Source organism: Astatotilapia calliptera, chromosome 15 (assembly GCF_964374335.1).
Source record: "Astatotilapia calliptera chromosome 15, fAstCal68.1, whole genome shotgun sequence".
In the NCBI taxonomy this organism is placed as follows: Eukaryota; Metazoa; Chordata; class Actinopteri; order Cichliformes; family Cichlidae; genus Astatotilapia; species Astatotilapia calliptera.
The window spans coordinates 18,050,385-18,070,282 of record NC_137436.1 but is presented as its reverse complement, the minus strand read 5'-3'; the positions used below and the strand labels follow the sequence as shown (position 1 = coordinate 18,070,282).

The following is a 19,898-nucleotide window of genomic DNA, read 5'->3' as shown; positions in this document are numbered from 1 at the left end:
TCTGTAGCTTAATTTTTATTTAGATAACTGGAGTGTAGTTAACAACAGCCTGTCAATTAAAATGTTAAAACTGATAACTCAGTTTAATTAAAAAAAATCTTTTGAGGAACACAATTACTGAAAATTTATTTTATTTACACAGGAAATAACGTTAAAACCGGAAATGGTCGCAGAGGGCGGGACGTTTTTAAAAATTGTCAACTGGTATTTGTCTGTTGAGAATTCAGCTTGCATACTTAGTGTCCTTAAAGGTAAGCATTGATATTGTGCTAATTACCTAGATCACATTCAGTAAGCGACTATTATTTAAGTACTGCTTTTTTGATTTGTTGAGTATTGAAGAAACTACGACCGATATCTATTTTTCCATAGAGGTCGGTCGTTTTAACAGAGTTTTATGTGTCAAGCTCCCCTAGAGGGATCTCAGTGAGGCTGCGGTGAAGAAATAAATAAACTTAAATAAAACGCATCGATTTTTGAATTATCTGGTCAGTTTGTCAGACTTCTGATTTAAGTAGTTTAACATGACTGATATCCAGATAGTTTAGAGTTTTATGTAGTCTTTGCTGTCTCCATCAGGGATTGGGGAACTCCAGGCCTCAAGGACCGGTGTCCTGCAGGTTTTGGATGTGTCCTTGATCCAATACATCTGATTTAAATAGCTAAGTTGTATATAGCATTCGTATTCTATTTTTATCTTATTGTATATTTTTATTCTATTTTATTCTACTGTATATAGTATATTATTTTATTCTATTCTGTACAGCTGTGTACTGTATTTATTCTTATTGTATTCTAATTTTTGCGTCATAACTTTTGCACTGTCCACTTCCTGCTGTGACAAAACAAATTTCCCACGTGTGGGACTAATAAAGGTTATCTTATCTTATCTTATCTTATCTTATCTTAAATTACCTCCTCAATATGACTTGAAGTTTTCCAGAGGCCTGGTAATGAAGTAATCATTTGATTCAGTTTGGTACGGAAGCTGCTCTGCCAGCAGCCGTAAATCACTACAGAGGGTGGTGAAGGCAGCAGAGCAGATCACTGGCATGAGGCTTCCTGCCATTCAGGACATTTATCTCCAGCGATGCCTCCGTAAAGCACACAGCATCATCAAGGACCACAGCCACCCAGCACATCAGCTGTTCTCCTTGTTACCATCTGGCAGACGTTACAGGAGCCTGTCTGCTCGGACTACAAGACTTAAAAACAGTTTTTACCACCAAGCCATACGACACCTCAACCACAACACTTAAACACACACAACACAGCACTCAGAAGCTACCCTGCAGCTTCACAAGTACTCTGTTAATCTGCACTGGTCACTCCACTTTATTGTTATTGATATTTATATTTAAAAGTGCAACACTGTAATTTTCTGCTGCTCATTCCTCCCGTCATATTTCTTTTCAAGATTTTCTTATTTAATCACTAGTGTACATATATTTATAGATGCATATATATTAAGATAAGATAAGATAAGATAACCTTTATTAGTCCCACACGTGGGAAATTTTTTTCTCTTTTACCATGTCTCTCTAATATTTTGCTCCTTACTATTTTTCTATTTTATTTTATTTTATTATATTTTCTCCCACTGTATCATGCTGCTGAGTGACTGCTGCTCATAAAACACATTTCATTGCAATGTTGATCCTGTGCTAACTTGCATATGACAAATAAAACTGAAACTGATTCAGGTGTGTTGACCCAGGGTGATATCAAAAACCTGCAGGACACTGGTCCTTGAGACCTGGAGTTCCCCACTCCTGGTCTACATTCATTGAAAGTTTATTGTTACATACCTCAGTCGCAAGATTTTAGAGTAGCCTGAATGCGAAACAAACCCAACAACAACCTCTTACAGCAGTTAATTTTATTTTACTGTTATACAACATCTTAGTGAAAAAAAGAAATGAAAACACCCAGGATACAAATACGGTCTTACTGTCTTGTGTTGTTTTTCCCATGCAGGTGCCTTTTATTATTGCTGACATTATACTTTTTAGGAACAGTCATGTCTTCAAAAATTCCAAGAGGTGAGGTGAATTTGAACTTTTCTAGTTATTTCAATGGATTACTTTAATTTTGTTAACAACTGTCATTCTTCCAGGTATACACCCATCTACAGAAACAAAGAAAAACAGTCATAAACAAGAATCCAAAGACATAGCAACTGCACCCACAACAAGCACTGCTGCCCAGAGACCAGATGGTGTCCTTAAACCACATAAAGAAAATGCACCAAGGTAACAAATTATGACCAGGTAGAATGGTCACAGTTGTATGAGAACAATAAAGGTTACCAAGTGCATGCATCTCAATGTTTCCCTAGTGATGTTAGGAGTCAACTGTGGTAACAAAACTGTGCCTGATAATTTCCTGGCTTACCTATTCAGCATCATGTAGTGTAAAGACTATCAAACGTTTGCTAGTAAGCCTAAATGTGTATATTCTCTTAGTACATGCCAGACTTTAGATCTGCTGAATTCTAATTTTGTTTCACTTTTTTGTCTTTTAGGAAAAATGTTGCTCCTAAAGTTCAGAAGGCGTGAGTCTTTCATAATCATTAACATGGGTATTGTTTAAGCCTGTTGGTTTTTGCTTTTTTTCCTAACAACTTTGATGCACATTTTCATAGAGTCTTCACTAGATATGGACAACAAGCAGAGCTCAAAGAGCAAAATCAATGTTTGATTGCTGCCAATGAGGAGCTGGCGAAAAACCTCACAGACACACAGGTATAGAAAGTAATCGCTACCACACATGACTGCCCACTGATGTTTGTGGGCTTTTGGTTTATGCACAGCTCTCTTAAGGTTCCACCATACCATTCAAATCAGGTTGAAGTTGAACTTTTGACTGCTTTGAACAATCTTTTCTTTTTTAGCCATTCTGTTGTAGATGCTGTAGATACTGCTATGCTTTGGATTGTTGTCCTGTTGTATGAACCAGTTTATGCTTCTTTTTTTTCTTTTCTTCAAAATTGTGCTGTCATGAGCTTTATCGTTTAAAATATGATTATTTCAGGCCTACAGAATCTAAGGTGTAGCCCTTGTTTTGATTAGGTTTTGTTTTTGGCACTTAACTGAGCACTAAAACTGGTGCTCGGTTAAGTGCATTTATTAGCAGCACCTGGCTGCTACTTACTCTCTTAATTCCTATTCTTTTCTTTATGCATCTGTCCTCTTTAACATTATCTGGTACAAGTTTATAGGAGAAAATGCAAAAGGGCTACTTCATGGATGGATCTGACACAAAAGACACCAAAAACCCAAGCGGAATAAATGCCATGTTTGGTATCAGCCACAGCTGAACAGCCCTTCTGTGTTATCTTTTTACCATATTCTATTTAATTCTGAATTCATTTTCCTATTACAGCAAAGAGTAGCTAAGCTGGAGCTGCAGTGCTGTGACCTTCAAAAAGAGAATGCAGAGGTTCAGAAAAACCTGAAAGACTGCCATGCTCTTCTGATTACTGCCAAAATAGACCCAGGTAGAAAAAATACAAAAATATATTTATCAGTTTCAGTTTCTTCAGTGGTTTCTGTAAGAGACTTAACAGAAATACATCTTTCATTCTTAGTATTGGGCGAAAGAGTTGGAGACACTGCACGGCAGAATGAAAGTCAGAGGAAAGAGGTTATGGTATGTTTATTTGATTTCACTTTACATTATGATATGTTTACACTTGGGTTTTATTCGTTAAACATTTAAGCAAACTTTAAATCATATTCACGCAAATAACCGCAAGCTGGAATATAAAGGAACACCAGAAGCATGCACTTATTAGTTTGTTTCATGCAAAAATAAATGTGCAAATAAAGAACAAATATTATAAATGCACCCAATATACATGTATTGTAGACACCCACAGGATTTATATAATCATTTACAGAAACACCAGGTTAAAATATTTACTCCTTGTATTTCAGAGCATCTCTGCAGACCTGCTGAATGAAATAAAGGCCTTTGGTGATATTGCGTCACAGCAACGTGCTCGACTAGAGGTGAGTAAAACTCTGCTCAGTGAAAGTAACAGGTCACTAAAAGTTACGTTTTATTTATTATTTTTAATTATTTTTACAACCTTTAGGAAATCCAGGAAACGATGAGAGGCCTCAAGGAGGCACGAGAACAAATGGTTCAAGAAAGGGAGAACTTTTCCTCTGAAGCAGCTGAACTGGAAAGAGCTCTCAAAGAAGCGGAAGCTCTTCTACTCTGAACATTTTCATTGATTTCTTAATTTAAATTGTGTCCATTTAAAGAGTAAACGTTGTGTATATATATTTGCAGATATGTATTTCTATGGCAGTGTGAGTGAAACTGAATAAAGAACCATTTCCACACGTTCCACATTCCTTCTTATGTCAGTGTACAAAATTTAATGTCACCCAATTTGTGTTTTTGTTTTGTTTTTTAAGAGGGACTGGCACTTGTATAGAGGCAGTGTGTCTCTTATTCACCCGTTCACACATCAGAAGCAGCAGTTCAAGGCACTCACCTGCTACCAAGTGCAACCTGAGGTACATCCTTTGCCAGGAGATATGGCCAGTTAGTAGTCATGGCTATTATAGTCTTTAGTACTTGACTAGAGCTATAAAACTATTAACAGTTTAAAATGGCTAAAAGAAGGACAAAAGTTTATTATATTCTATTGATTTTTCTCAAACTATCAAAGTTCATTGCTTCCAAGACAAATTAAGACCTTTAACAGTAAAGCCATTTTCTAACATGTATTTACAATATCAACAAACCTAACTGGGACTCTGTGTGTTATTAACTATTAGAGTGTTTTACAGCAGTTTACACTTAACGGTACGGGTCTTCAGTCTCAGTGTGTCTGTTTCTTCAGCTCAGCCAGTTCGAGTAGGGGTTTGTAAAGCTGCTTAGACTGGTTTTATCAGTGATGTTACTGACGCTGCTTGACTTCTCATCAGAGGCTGGAGGTAACATGCGGGAGGTTTTGTAGTAGTAGACGAACAGGAAAAAACCTGGCAAGCAGAGAGACATGGTCAGTAGTGTATAGAGAAAAGGCAATTTGCATGAAGAATATGAAATATTTTTGTTCTTTCAAATAAATATGCACAGTTTTTAATATTAAAAACTGAATTTAATCAATAAAAACATCAAGTGTTATCCTGTGAGTGTTATTATGCAACACGGTTGACTTAGAATGATTGAAAGGTGCTTGCTGGTTGTCAGTACCTTGGAAAGAATTGAGGATGGTGAAAAGGTAGAGCGCGGGGACCTGGAAGACACCATAGGCAAAGAAAGCAAAGCCCCATGTAATGCCCAGCATGAAACACAGGCCCATGACGCTTAAGATGTTTATGCTACTTTGCTCCCCTTTTGCTTTGGCTCCTTTGACATTCCTGAGACAACAGAGCCAGGACATCATGATGATGAAGGTGGTAAAAGTGAAGAGGAAGACCAAAGCATAGTAGCCTATGTTGATGATTAAGTGGACACTGTTGTCTGTTATCCAACACCTTAGAAGGAAAAGACAAGTCAGCTTTTCTGAAATTTAATATGAAATGTAATGGAATAGTAATGGTACGTGATAGTGTAGCAGGCTCACATCATCACTCTATCTGCAGCGTTTCCAGTGTTTTGGTAGCTGATGACTTGTTCACCATATTTCCCAATGCAGAGCAGGACAATCCCAATAACTGAAGGCAGTACTGGAAAAATAAATGGGGAAAAAAATCAGGTGAAACAGCAAGAAGGAAAGAGTGAAACTTTCAAGAAGTCTATAGATGTTCAATTTTTAATTATAACATAAACTTACTCCAGCTGGTAATGGCGATTTTCAGTATGTAGCGATGGATTGCGATTTTCCCTCCTGTATACAGGCTCAGACACAGGTGGAAGGCCTGCGCAGCAAACCAGGTGAAAGTGGCCAGCATAAAATAGTGCATTAGAGCCGCCATGATCTTACAGCCCACACTGTTGTTCAGGTTCGCCACATAGTTATTGACCAGGAAAGTGAGGTTAAGCAGGAACAAGGCACACACAAGGTTGATGAGGATCTTTGTGGCATTAGTGGCCTTGATCCGCCTGTATGGGGAGATGATTAACAGAGAGGAAACAAAGCGTGAAATAATAATGCCCTGTGGGTCTAAATAATTAGCAATCAAGGTATTTGTTGATTTTGGTAATTATTTCATTTTTAATTAATATAAATTGGGAAAAACTGACAAATTCAATATTCTCACATGTGGAGATTCGCTGAATTTAACAGTTTGTAAAAGACTAAAGCCTGCTTAGTCTTTTACAAACTGTTAAATTCAGTCAAAGAAATGTGAAGGGCAAGTTGCTTCTGAGAGAAACTTGGTTTTGAATATCAGCAACCACAAAAGGTCAAATTTCCATATTGCAAATACAGTAAAATAAACATGGTTATAGACAGTAAAAGTAGGAGAGATGTTACATACAAATAACTGTTTTAAAGGGAAATTATGATAAAAGTGATATAGCCTCAAACAAAAAGTATAGACGATCATTTCAAGTTACAGTTGAACTTCCCTTTTTAAGCCATTTTAATACAAAGTCCCAAGTTTTCAGAAGCTCAAATTTTAGATTGAAAATTGACTGACAATCAGTTTCACTGCCCAATAAAACCCGTTCCCTTGTTATTTCATGACAAGTAAAGCACACATAATACCTGAAGTTGATTCAAACCCTTGGACTTTATAGCTTTTAAATGTTAACATTTTGTATAGGAGGGCCAAAGAGATGTTAGCATAAGAGAGACGTTCCATTTTTTAGCTGAAAAAACACAATAGACCTATGTGGGAGATAGCAAAAAAAGTTAGGAGTTTGCAAATCTAAAATCTGGTGCTTTCTTAAATAGATGCAATACTCTGCCCAGCTCAGGAACATCAAAAGACCGCAGAGGAACACTTCACAAAATCTAACCAAGTAAAGACCACTCTTGAGAAGGTGCGTGGATCACTGTCAAGATCTACAATCCAGAGACATCTTCATGAATGGAAATGGAGACAAGAATCTACACAGCACAACAAGATGCAAACCACTGGTTACATTCAAGAACAAGAAGGCCTGGTCAGCTTTTCCAGAAAGATCCCCAAGAACCTGGTGTGGTGGGATGTGGTTAGCTGCACGAGCAGGGTTCAGGGGACAGTGCCAGGGGAGATTGGCCAACACAGCTGATTTTTATCATCTGTTTAACCTCTTGCAGTAGCTGCTGGGGCCTGGGGAGAAGCAGCATGGACTGAGAACGGACTGCGGAGCAGAGCTGGGCTGAGCAGGAGAGAGCTCCAGAGCAGAACTGAGCGGTCAGCTCTGGACAGTGTGTAAATAAACGTCACCTAAAAGTGCAACTGAGAACTCTGTGTATGCATGTGTGTTGCGCCATGGTCAGCTAAACAGTGTTATATCTGGAATTTACTGGGGAAAAAAAAATCTTCGGCCACACGAAACCAATATTAACTTGTATCAGAATGACGCAAAATGTCACATATTAGTCATGGTGGAGGGGATGCTATGCAACTGGCAAAAAACGCAGGTGGTGCCCGTGTAGGCTAGCCGATGTGTGTCATACATCTACAGAGATGCAGGTAACATGCACCTGCTTTTCTTTAAACAATGCTCATTCATAGAGGGTTGTGTGCTGAGGACTTAGAAATACCCCAGGAAACATGGCAGGTAAGGAAAGTATTATATTTGCATAAGATGTACACTGATACATACTGCTGATATTTCCATTACATAACATCAGGCCCCTGTTGATGAATCTCATTTCCCTGTGGTAAACATTATAACACCTCATCACAGTGTTCCACTGTCCTGGAAAGCAGCCTTATTTACATGAAGCTTCATCACACCAGCTGCCAGAAAAGCACGTCTTTCTAAACAAGATTTTAAAAAAAATTCTGTACAGTGTTTGAGGCTATTGCATCAATAACAATTTTGCTCTATTTTATTCATAAAGATCCCAATCATGTTTTGTTTTTTTCAGGAATATATCACCTAGTTATAGTGAGAGCTGTGAATTAATCTGGTAAAGACTTAGTTGCTTACCCTTAAACAGCAAGACTTTGCTCTTATACCCCTTTGTGCAATAAACATTACATATTAAGGTCCAAATTATTTAAAACCTAAACAATATTTCTATTCACAATTAAGGATTTTGACCTCTGATGATGAATTTTACAGTTTCTCTTTACTGAGTCTCTCTCTTTACAGAGATTTTTAGAGTGATTTTATATCTTCTTCCTGGGATAAGTATTAGAGACCTATACAGCGCAGTACTTATTATATCAGCTAATTTTCAATAGATTTTCTCTGTAAAGCTTATTCTGTTCTTCTGTTGTCATCTGTATTAATGCACACTTTTTCTTTTCTGACTATTATATAGTTAAAATGCTTCAATATTGGGAAAAAAAAGCCCAACTTACTACCTTGAAAGGAAGTGCATGAAGAGGACTATGGCGAGGAAGAACATGGAGAGTCCACAGCCAACTTGGGTGATGATTGTGAGGTTTTTAAAATCAGAATCTGAAATGGTTTCATTAAGAGGAGTCTGCAAAAAGCACAGCAAAGCACATCTCATATGAAAACAGTGCCTCGAACAGAAAGTACAGCCCCAGTAATAGTAGCTAATTAGATAAATGGGCAAAAAATTAAGTCCACAAACTGTGGAAAATGTCTGAATAATATTCCTCAACATAAAATTGTGACCAATTTGATTATCGCCTAAAGAGTCAAATTCAAAATGAGCTCGTATTTCAAAACAGTTTAAAGATTTCTTATGTTTTCTGTGATACATTGTTAATAAATTGTGGGTTTACTAATGATTTATAAATCACGTCATTCTGGTTTTATTTACGGTTTACACAGCATCCCATTTTTTGGAAGTGGGGTTGTACATCATTACAGAAGAAGAAAAACATACCATCAAGATAGCGAAGAATGTCAAATGTGAACACTGACACGTAATGCCATGTTTAGTTACATTTGTCACACAGCCATCACTCGTCCAGTTTGGTTGACTTCCTAAGAGAAATAAAACAAGGAACACAATGACGGCCTAACCATCCATAAGTTCAGTTTGCTCAAGTGTCAGAATTTATCTGCTTGTGTCATTTGTACTGCTGATGAGAAATGGTTTCAAGACTGGTTTAAAATAAAACTTCAACTTCTGTTTCCTGATAAATAATTCCACACATTGAAAGCACCATAAAACTCACACCAAAAACTTTTAGCATGCATCTGTGAGGAAACACACTTTCAAAACCATAAAAGTAATGTGATCAGTTTATGTCCATTTTCTGATTTTTACTTGATACCATGATACAGCTGAATCTTTAAATTGGCCATCAGATACGTGGCCTTTGCAGTGGAAACCATGACCCTGTTGTTGATTTTTACTTTGTTAGTTATTCATGCTATGATGTGGCACTCACCAGAAACTGGGTTTCTGTTTTCATTATCTCTCGCAGTGTTTTCCATGTTAAAACATTTGCATGAGCTTTTTTTTTTTTAAAGTTCACCACAGCATGTATTATTGTGAATGCAGGCTAAACTGGTCCGATACTGATTCCAGTAAAACCAAAGAAATGTTGAGTTTATTTAGTCATGACAAGTCATGGCAATGTGGTTAGTTTTGTGTTTTTATAACCATCTAACACCAAATCCAGTCTCAGAGAAGTTTGGAAAAAAGAAGACACAACCTCCAGTCTATTAAGTTGTGTTTCTGTACTTAAAGTGTTCTTCTTCTTCTTTCCCAACCTTATTTATTGTCCCTAAACATCCGGTACTGATTTTTGTTCATTGTCATTCAATTAATATTTTCCACATTTAAAAACTAAAGGTTGGAGTTGTTTCATATTTTTCCATACGATTAATTAATAATACATTGTTAATTAGCATTAAATGCTAACTCGATTAGCTTTAGGATATAAAAACTACTCGGTTAGGGATAGAAAAAAAATCATGCCCTTTTATTCTTGTTTATGCAAATATCTAGTCCCATGGCAGGCATCTAGTGCATTTAAGCATAGAGAGATGACCTGAAACCGAGCATGAGAATGTGGAAGAAAGGTCATTTAAGTGACTTTGAATGTGGCATTGTTGTTGATGTCACGTAGGCCGGTCAGAGTATATATGCAGAAGATCGGCTCTGACAATAAATTCACTTTACTCAAATGGACTCCATAGTGACCAAATCCCAGTCCCATAGGGCACCTTTGGGATGTGGTGAGATGAGATGTGAGATTCACATCATGGATGAACAGCCAAAAAATCGGTAGCAATTGTGTGACGCCAGTGCGAACCAAAATCTCAGGAGAATGTGTCGAGCGACTCGTGGAATCTATGCCATGAAGAAATAAGACTGCTCAAAGCCAGTATTATCAAGACAAAGCGTAACTAATGACATGGCTGATGAGTGTATGCTTCCTACTGAAATACGAGAGTTACAAAATTGTGTTGATTGTCCTGAAAATATGTGTCTACCAATACAAGCAAATACAGTGTTTTTCTGTACATATTTTGGACTTTTACAGAGAGTGGGCTCAGAATTCACTGGCGTCATCATTGAGCTGATCACTTAAGACTGTAACACTTCTCTCTTAAATAATGTAGAGAAGAAACTTTTTGCTCAGCTTTTCTCAGCAATACATAAATAATATGTAACACACAACACTGTAAATGCCTTATGTCAATGTGCAAATGAAGCAGAGAAGCTACCTTGACCATTCCATGAATGACAAGACGGTATCCCTCTCTGCAAACAAATCAACAGAAAATTAATGAATTTATGCTCTTAAAATGGAAAACAAAATAGAGAAAAAGACCCAAAAGACCCAAACTTTTCACTTACATATGTCATATTCGTAAAAACAATGTTTATTTTGTCTGTGAGGTTGGCGATAGCAGCTCCCATTTCAATGGCTAAAACTTCATTCCCTAAAACAGTACTGTTCTTCTCATCCTGAAAAATCAACTTATGGTCAATCCATCACTGAACATGAAATTTTACATTTGAATTAGCCTGTAGCCCCTTACCTTAGCCATATTAATAAATCGGAAAAGAGCTGCAAATGGGATACTGACGTTTTGAGCGATAGCTTTATCAAAAGCTTCTTTTGGCAGCATAACGGCTCTTGAAAATGTTTTCAAAGTTTCTGTGTTGTCTATAATCTGCAGGAAAGAACACAGAAAGAGTCAGGCTCAGTGCATATTTACCTGGATCTTACTCAAAATACCACAAAAATCTGCAATGTGATGCCCAAGTAAGCGGTAACTTGAACATACTATAATAACTACATAATAATCTTAACTGTTGTTTTTAGTTGCTGTAACTGTTTCAATTGCACAAAAAAATCTATAATAAAAAGGAAGTCGTAGGATTACAGTGGGGCAAAAAAGTATTTAGTCAGCCACCGATTGTGCAAGTTCCCCCACCTAAAATGATGACAGAGGTCAGTAATTTGCACCAGAGGTACACTTCAACTGTGAGAGACAGAATGTGAAAAAAAAAAATCCATGAATCCACATGGTAGGATTTGTAAAGAATTTATTCGTAAATCAGGGTGGAAAATAAGTATTTGGTCAATAACAAAAATACAACTCAATACTTTGTAACATAACCTTTGTTGGCAATAACAGAGGTCAAACGTTTACTATAGGTCTTTACCAGGTTTGCACACACAGTAGCTGGTATTTTGGCCCATTCCTCCATGCAGATCTTCTCGAGAGCAGTGATGTTTTGGGGCTGTCGCCGAGCAACACAGACTTTCAACTCCCGCCACAGATTTTCTATGGGGTTGAGGTCTGGAGACTGGCTAGGCCACTCCAGGACTTTCAAATGCTTCTTACGGAGCCACTCCTTTGTTGCCCGGGCGGTGTGTTTTGGATCATTGTCATGTTGGAAGACCCAGCCTCGTTTCATCTTCAAAGTTCTCACTGATGGAAGGAGGTTTTGGCTCAAAATCTCACGATACATGGCCCCATTCATTCTGTCCTTAACACGGATCAGTCGTCCTGTCCCCTTGGCAGAAAAACAGCCCCATAGCATGATGTTTCCACCCCCATGCTTCACAGTAGGTATGGTGTTCTTGGGATGCAACTCAGTATTCTTCTTCCTCCAAACACGACGAGTTGAGTTTATACCAAAAAGTTCTACTTTGGTTTCATCTGACCACATGACATTCTCCCAATCCTCTGCTGTATCATCCATGTGCTCTCTGGCAAACTTCAGACGGGCCTGGACATGCACTGGCTTCAGCAGCGGAACACATCTGGCACTGCGGGATTTGATTCCCTGCCGTTGTAGTGTGTTATTGATGGTGACCTTTGTTACTTTGGTCCCAGCTCTCTGCAGGTCATTCACCAGGTCCCCCCGTGTGGTTCTGGGATCTTTGCTCACCGTTCTCATGATCATTTTGACCCCACGGGATGAGATCTTGCGTGGAGCCCCAGATCGAGGGAGATTATCAGTGGTCTTGTATGTCTTCCATTTTCTGATGATTGCTCCCACAGTTGATTTTTTTCACACCAAGCTGCTTGCCTATTGTAGATTCACTCTTCCCAGTCTGGTGCAGGTCTACAATACTTTTCCTGGTGTCCTTCGAAAGCTCTTTGGTCTTGGCCATGGCGGAGTTTGGAGTCTGACTGTTTGAGGCTGTGGACAGGTGTCTTTTATACAGATGATGAGTTCAAACAGGTGCCATTCATACAGGTAACGAGTGGGGGACAGAAAAGCGTCTTACAGAAGACGTTACAGGTCTGTGAGAGCCAGAGATTTTCCTTGTTTGAGGTGACCAAATACTTATTTTCCACCCTGATTTACGAATAAATTCTTTACAAATCCTACCATGTGAATTCATGGATTTTTTTTTCACATTCTGTCTCTCACAGTTGAAGTGTACCTCTGGTGCAAATTACTGACCTCTGTCATCATTTTAGGTGGGGGAACTTGCACAATGGGTGGCTGACTAAATACTTTTTTGCCCCACTGTACATGCAATTATGGACAAAGGCCCCTTCCAGTTTGTAGGTGTCATGATTTCTAGGTAAATCTTAAATCGAAGCAATGACATTTTGGGAACCCGCTACTGCTGGGATTTTAGTGGAGGAAATGCTAGGACAGAACAATAGAACGTGTAAAAGTCAAAATAAATTTAATTCCACCTACATTTATGCTGTCATTTGGAGACTGATAAGCAAATAATACTTCTTCTACTTCGTCTTTATGTGTTTCTTTCACCAAAACTCCTTTGACTCCTTCTCCTACAGATATTTCAGCTGAAGATCCATTTATGTTGGCGGCCAAGTTGCTCATGTCATTCATTAGTTTACTGCAGACAAATGTGAGAACATTTCTATATTATACTATAAATGTAAGATGCTGTACGTAAAATCAGTTTTTAAAAAAACATGTTTTACAGTGTGGGGGGGGGGGGGGGGGGGTTAAATGTCAAAAACCAAATTAAACTTTTCAGCATTTTCCTTCTGGGGAAAATAATGTAGGAGTTTTTCAAAGCTGCTAGAATGTCTTACACGTAAGTTGTTTTTTGGCAGCAATGTGTGACGCACAGTTTAATTGTATTAGTGAGATATGGAGATCACTTTCAACTCTTCAGTTCAATAGTAAGGTTTACTGATCCTGAGCCCAGTAGGTAGTAGTGCCTAAATCTAAGTAGCAAGTGAAAGCAAAACTAGACAGTGAGTGGAAAATGAGAAAAACCGAGTGGAAAACTCAGATTTAGATCTTCTAGATATAGATCTTCTTAAATAACTCAATAGAAAATAAATGACGAATACATGCAGTATATCATTTGGTAAGTGAGTGTGTCTTACGCGGCATTTGCAGGAATAATTTCTCCTCCTTTTTCAGAAAGTGTTGTATTAAGTACTTTTTTCTCCTCAGGCTTTTTCACTGGATTGTTACAGTTTATACAGTTGGTGGTTGTTGAGTTTATGTCGATTATGTATTCATTCTGGAGATTTGGAGCTGGAAGGTGGAGAATTTAGGTTTAAACTTAAGAACTCAACATTTAACAAAATATAAAGAAAGGTGTTATTTTACTCTCAGCATTTTACTTATATGAATTTTATTTAATCAAATTATGGCATAATGCAAAGACTCTGTTAGGCAAGATTTGTCCGATTCATTGTGCACTCATCAGGAAAAATGACTATTATGAAAGTGTGATACTTGCCTGCACTTATCTAAACTTACCCATGGTACTGCATTCTTCTTTACCATAGGCAGAGTTTTTACACACCGTGTCTGTATTGATACATCTGATGTGACATAACTCTTCAGCATTATTTTGTCAGATTTTACCACCACAATCAGAGAAAGAAAGGCAGGAGAAAAAAAATTAACATTGCATTCTAATCCTTATTTTCAAGGTTTCAACTTTTAAATGTTTCCTATTAGCTCTGCATTTTATCTTTTCATTGATATGAATTTACCTGTGTCTGTGGTATTGAAGCTACAGTTTTCACCTTGATCTGGATGACAAAAATGTTTGGTTAATTAGATATTTTTTTATTTTATCATTTATCATATTTTATCATTTTTTAATCTTTTTTATTTTAATTTGCTAACAATGCTGAAAAAACAAGAAGTTCAAAAATATAAAATACTGAAGAGTTGTTTTACCTGGAAAGTTCAATTGTGTGTCGTTGCAGAATGTCCCATACAGAACGTACATATGCACACGTTGATCTATATGCCATTTTGAAATGTGAAGTTTCAAAATGTTGCTATTGTTTTTAATTTTTGGCCAAGTGTCCTGAATTTTTCTGGTATAATTTTCTGGTATTAAAAAACAACATACAGATACATTTTTATTTGCTAAAATGCTGATTAGAAAGTCAAATATTGGCAACTAAAACAATATGAAACTAAGCTGGACTCACCCAATTCAGTTCCGTTTGTCTCTACAAATACTATGCAATTCACTTTTGCTGTAAAGGCAAAGAACAGTGTGTGTTTTTAATACATTTAAATCTTTTACATGCCTTAACAACTATAAATCAATATCTAGAAAAAAAAACATTTTCAGAATTTTATTGGATTGACATTTTAACAAGGTCTAAATAAAGTGCATTTACAGGGATGAGGCATCTCACACAGGACAAAACATCCATGTAAATGTGTTGCACTTCATGTTTATCTAAACTTGGAGTTTGTCCCAACATGCTTAAGTAACCTGTTCAAGTTACCTGATTATAACACATCAAAAGGCTCCTTTAAATGAATTAATCTCCATAAAGTCTTGTCGAACCAGGTCTCATATTAAAATGTCAAACCGAAATGTTCGTTATATGTTGCATTTCCAATCAAAGTTCCCAGAAATCTCAATCCCAGTCCAATTAATTTCAACAGGTCAAATCTTTGGCTTTTGTTTAACTTCCTCTTTGTTGGACGGTGATTGCAAAAACAGAGAATCTCATTTCATCGCAACTTGTGAAAAATGAGAAGCAGTTGTAACTGAAACGTGTATTTGACTTACTCTGTCCCCAGTAGTTTGTTCCATTGATATTGCCATAGAAACTATCGACAACAACAGAACTTTTTTTCTGCTTGAAACAGTTTCTGATATCCATGAAATTATTTTTATTGGAATTTCCATTTCTTGAACAGTCATGTCCAGAATTGGATGACCCTGAAATAAAAATTGACAAATATTTTTATCGATTTAGTTAACACTGACATTATAGCTACCATAGTTGAACTTGTGATATTCAAAATTTTTGGTCATCTTGTTTCAAAAGTATAATTCATTTAAAGAAAAATGAATTGTGATACACTAGCACTTGCTGAACGTTTAGCTAAGATAACAAATGTCCTGTAAAGATTCAGCAGAATTCATGTACTCACCTGGACCCTGCAAAATGCTCATTAACAAAACCAAAGCAGTCCAACTGAGCCGAGTCATGTTTGGATGGGATGTGATGTGAGTCAGGATGTGTGACTCATTCAGTCCTGCAGTTAACATATACCAAGTATTGTTCAAAAGCCATTTTTAAAAAGGAACTTTCAGCCAAAGATGCCCCAAGCATTTCATTTTTTACCTTTCTCTGGCTGAAGTCAAATCATTAGTCAGCAGAGCACCTGGAGAGGAACTGAACCTCTGGCAATGTGCACTTGTTGTCAAACTTTGGGTAGATACCCACTGCACAAATTTTGTCTTGCAAATTCAGTTTCTGAATATGTCATCAGACTTGAGTGTGCTATGCAAAGCAGGCATAGGAACTGTGATGTGCTTGGATGAGGATCCAGGTCTAATTTTGTGAGCTGCACACTGGCTGTTATCATGTTGTGCATACAGCATCATTTTTCCATTGAAGACGTGTTAAAAGCGTAACCTTTCAGGAGGATTTGTTTCCTAAAACTCTCATAAGTGATCATTTCTCATCATTTCAAGCAGATGAAATATGTTCATATTATTTAACAGCTCAGATGCTATCTGTGTTGCCAAGTTTAATGGAAACATAAATAATGTTATTCACAAAAAACTACAATGAGCTAAATTAAAACTCGGAGTAAAGACCCGACTATGGCCTTTAACAACAAAGTGGAGGTTATCAGTTTCAGTGTCAATCTATATTTTTGGAAACAAGTCTGCGTCACAAACAACTTCCCACGTTTTCAAAGGTGTGACATTAAAATCAGTATCACAGTGGGTGGAAAATGAAAGATTTGACCTGTTTTGCTCAGTAAACCACATTTATTGACACAACTATATGAATATTGCAATATGTAGTCCAAATTCTTTGGGCTAAATATTTGGCCTCTGGACACCACCACAGAGAACATTTAGGATGTGATCAAAGCCCTGATTTTTGCCCGTAATTATAAAGGTCTGACAAAAGTATTTCATTAACTGTTAATGAATTACAGCCATTTTTATATATTTCCTCTTATTTTCAGTGCGGCTCAAAAGTAATAAGTGGTTTTATGGCCACGCGAGCTCAGTTTCCTTGTCATTTCATTACAAATGAAGCAGTTAAAATATCTGGAGCTAATTTTTAACTATTAAACTTTTTTTTTAAAGACCATCATTAGGCTGAAAAACCACAACAAACCTATCAGAGAGAAAGTCAAAATTTCAGGATTATAATTACTCTAACTATGACGATAAACTATAATCTATAATCTATAAACTATAATCTATAATCTATAGCTAACTATAATCTGCAGACACCTTCATGAATGTACATACTGTGATTTTACAGTGAGGTACAAATCACTGATTAGAAAGCATCTGTCTAGTTTTGAAAAGAAAACGAAGATTAACTCGCCCTAGGATGATAAGAAAAGTATACAGCAGGAAAGTAATAGTCCATGATCCAAAATATACTGCACCTGTATATGTATACATGTATGTATGTATTGCATCATCTTCATTTGTGGTGCATATAAATTTTGCCGTAATGTTACGGTACGGGCATAATGATGATGATGTGACTACTGACAGAAACAGCTGGATGAATTGTGACGGCTATCTCATAATGACCAAGGGAAAATGTGCTCAGATTTGTAGCATTTTATTGGCCGTGCCATTTAAAAATCAGAAGATCAACTATATTCTTTAACAAAGTGTGGAGATCGTTTGCTGTGGCACCTCAAATTGGGGTTGGCTGCAACTTGTCTTGAAATGTAACAGCTTCCTAATGTGACATCATTAATCAACTACCCATCAGTTATAAAGTCACAGTGTATATAAGATTTCACTCTGTAGACTTCCATGATGAAACTGTGATGGAGGTATAGATCGGGGGAGGGTAGAAAACCACTTCAACAGCATCAGTGGAAGATAGAAGAAATCTGTGCTGTTAATAAGATAAGATAAGATAAGATAAGATAAGATAAGATAAGATAAGATAAGATAAGATACTTTATTAATCCCTCGGGTGGGTTCCTCTCGGAAATTCGGTTTCCAAAAGCACAGCACCAACAAAAGTTACAGAGTTACAGAATATTATATATACTGTATATATACACACACACACACATATATATATATAAATACAGAGACATATATAAATAAAATATATGAAGGGGATAAATAGAATAAATAGGAATAAAAATAAAAATACAAGTGAATTGCACATTTCAAGTATTGAGGTCTATTGCACCATTGACTATTAACAAAAAGTATTGCACAAAAGGTATTGTACAGTGAAGTGAAGAGGCACTACAGCTTAGTTGTTCCCCCCTCCTTTGTCCTCCTGTCTCCCCTCCCTCTCCCCTCCAGAGAGGAGTTAAACAGTTTGATGGCGTGTGGGACAAAGGAGTTTTTAAGTCTGTTAGTTCTTGTCTTGGGGAGAAGCAACCTGTCACTGAACAGACTCTTCTGGTTGTTAATGGCCGTGTACAGAGGATGCCCAGCATTGTTCATAATGTCCAGCAGCTTTTTTAGTGTCCTTTTCTCTGCCACTGTCACCAGAGTGTCCAGCTTCATGCCGACCACAGAGTTAGCCTTCCTGATCAGTTTCTCCAGCCTGGATGAGTCCTTCTTTGCTGTGCTGCTCCCCCAGCACACCACAGCATAGAAAAGTACTCCAGCAACCACTGACTGGTAAAACATCCTCAGGAGCTTCCTGCAGATGTTAAAAGACCTCAGCCTCCTGAGGAAGTACAGTCGGCTTTGGGCTTTTTTATACAGGTGCTCTGTGTTGCATGACCAGTCCAGTTCATTGTCCACCCACAGCCTGAGGTACTTGTACTTGTTGACCACCTCCACCTCCTCCCCCTCTATCTGAACCGGCAGTGGATGGAGCAATAACGACCCTCAGTGATGTGACTAAGAGCCCAACACTCATGTTATACAGCCTTAGAAGTTAGAAGATGACTCTTGTAAGGCACACATCTGCCAAACAGTATTTAAAGCATCCTGAGAATGAAAGAATTTCTTGGAAAAACATTGTTGGAATTTTGTTGGCTTTCCAAAAAAGGCAGACATTTCATATTTGCACAAATAACCTGAAGGTATTCCATTGAATTTAATTTTGAAACTCTCTTTCTCAACATTTGAAGTTACTGCTGTTATTGTAGTCAGTGTGACTGGGAATTTGACTGTCTGGCAATTCCCACATGCATGCCAGTTATTTCCATTTCTGCTTTCTTCTAAAAAAAGGGGCCCATAGGGGCTGCTTGCTGATAAGCTCTTGCTGCTGATGTATTTATAGTACTATCTTATATACACAAAACCATTTACATTTTGTATTTTGTTTTTTCTTGGTAACAATATTTGCATGCTGTTGTGGTTAAGTGGAGTGGTTGAGCTGGAATTAGTTTGCATTTTCTTTGCTTACCAGTTGCCTGTGCTGTCTGAAATAAACATGTTAACTTTTAGATTTATGAGTTTATGTTTCAGTTCCCACGCTCACTAAAAGCCTCAGGGTCTCAGTATTAGTCTGGATGATGAAAACCTCACATTATCTGTGCACTGTCTCCAGTCAGGTTAGTGTAACCTGGTATTAACAGTCCACGGAGTGACTTTTTCCAGTCAAGAAATAGTGTGGCACGCAACTCTTCGTATACCAACAGTGACACATAAACAAATAACAGGCAAAGTATGTACCTGTTGAGCACATAAGCTCTTGGAAGCACACCGAACACTTCCTGTCCAGCACAAAACAGCACACATGTAGTCAATGTTTAGCCAAATCCCCCTCTATGCCACACACAGAGGAGCGTTTATCAGCAGCTACAAAGCAACGCTTTTTCTTGCATTAATAGATAAACATCAAAATGACTGAAAAGAGCAAATATAAGCTAGAAGACTCTTGCAAACACTCACATGGACAGATATGAAAATGTTATTACACTAAATAAAAGACATATTATTCCATGCATGCACAGTAGAATGCGGATGAGCGACGAAGGGAAGATGTATTCTTCT

The 19,898-nt window shown here is 37.4% G+C and overlaps 2 protein-coding genes across 3 annotated transcripts; one reads left to right on the top strand and one right to left on the bottom strand.

Moving 5' to 3' along the window:
- Positions 1-10: 10 nt before the first annotated feature.
- Positions 11-4,352, top strand: knstrn (kinetochore localized astrin (SPAG5) binding protein). The gene is made up of 9 exons (XM_026142597.2): positions 11-251; positions 1,978-2,042; positions 2,117-2,252; positions 2,525-2,554; positions 2,645-2,744; positions 3,385-3,499; positions 3,590-3,651; positions 3,939-4,013; positions 4,100-4,352. The coding sequence occupies exons 2-9, from the start codon at positions 2,021-2,023 to the stop codon at positions 4,226-4,228; spliced, it is 669 nt and encodes a 222-aa protein (XP_025998382.1). The 5' UTR covers positions 11-251; positions 1,978-2,020; the 3' UTR covers positions 4,229-4,352.
- Positions 3,640-16,138, bottom strand: LOC113006557 (adhesion G-protein coupled receptor G2-like). 2 transcript variants are annotated; one of them, XM_026142596.2, is made up of 18 exons: positions 16,063-16,138; positions 15,869-15,973; positions 15,501-15,653; positions 14,905-14,952; positions 14,645-14,800; positions 14,455-14,493; positions 14,216-14,296; positions 13,834-13,987; positions 13,169-13,331; positions 11,038-11,172; positions 10,853-10,963; positions 10,720-10,756; positions 8,924-9,024; positions 8,430-8,551; positions 5,795-6,063; positions 5,585-5,687; positions 5,212-5,495; positions 3,640-4,997 (listed from the first exon to the last, which is right to left on the bottom strand). In XM_026142596.2, exons 2-18 carry the CDS (start codon positions 15,924-15,926, stop codon positions 4,855-4,857), a joined length of 2,157 nt encoding a protein of 718 aa, XP_025998381.1. In that variant the 5' UTR covers positions 15,927-15,973; positions 16,063-16,138; the 3' UTR covers positions 3,640-4,854. The 2 variants fall into 2 exon arrangements, with proteins under 2 accessions (XP_025998381.1, XP_080146271.1); XM_080290145.1 differs by lacking the exon at positions 16,063-16,138 and having other exon boundaries at positions 15,869-16,016.
- Positions 16,139-19,898: the final 3,760 nt, after the last annotated feature.

What these genes read in the sequence shown, in the direction of transcription:
- knstrn (XM_026142597.2), top strand. Translation starts at nt 2,021, where the DNA reads ATGTCTTCAAAAATTCCAAGAG. An exon ending in GCTCCTAAAGTTCAGAAGGC is followed by an intron (nt 2,555 to 2,644) that starts GTGAGTCTTTCA and finishes ACATTTTCATAG; the next exon opens with AGTCTTCACTAGATATGGAC. An exon ending in AAAACCTCACAGACACACAG is followed by an intron (nt 2,745 to 3,384) that starts GTATAGAAAGTA and finishes TTCCTATTACAG; the next exon opens with CAAAGAGTAGCTAAGCTGGA.
- LOC113006557 (XM_080290145.1), bottom strand. Translation starts at nt 15,986, where the DNA reads ATGTTAACTGCAGGACTGAATGAGTCACACATCCTGACTCACATCACA. An exon ending in AGAAGAATGCAGTACCATGG is followed by an intron (nt 13,988 to 14,215) that starts GTAAGTTTAGAT and finishes TCCACCTTCCAG; the next exon opens with CTCCAAATCTCCAGAATGAA. An exon ending in TTCATGCACTTCCTTTCAAG is followed by an intron (nt 6,064 to 8,429) that starts GTAGTAAGTTGG and finishes CTCCCCATACAG; the next exon opens with GCGGATCAAGGCCACTAATG.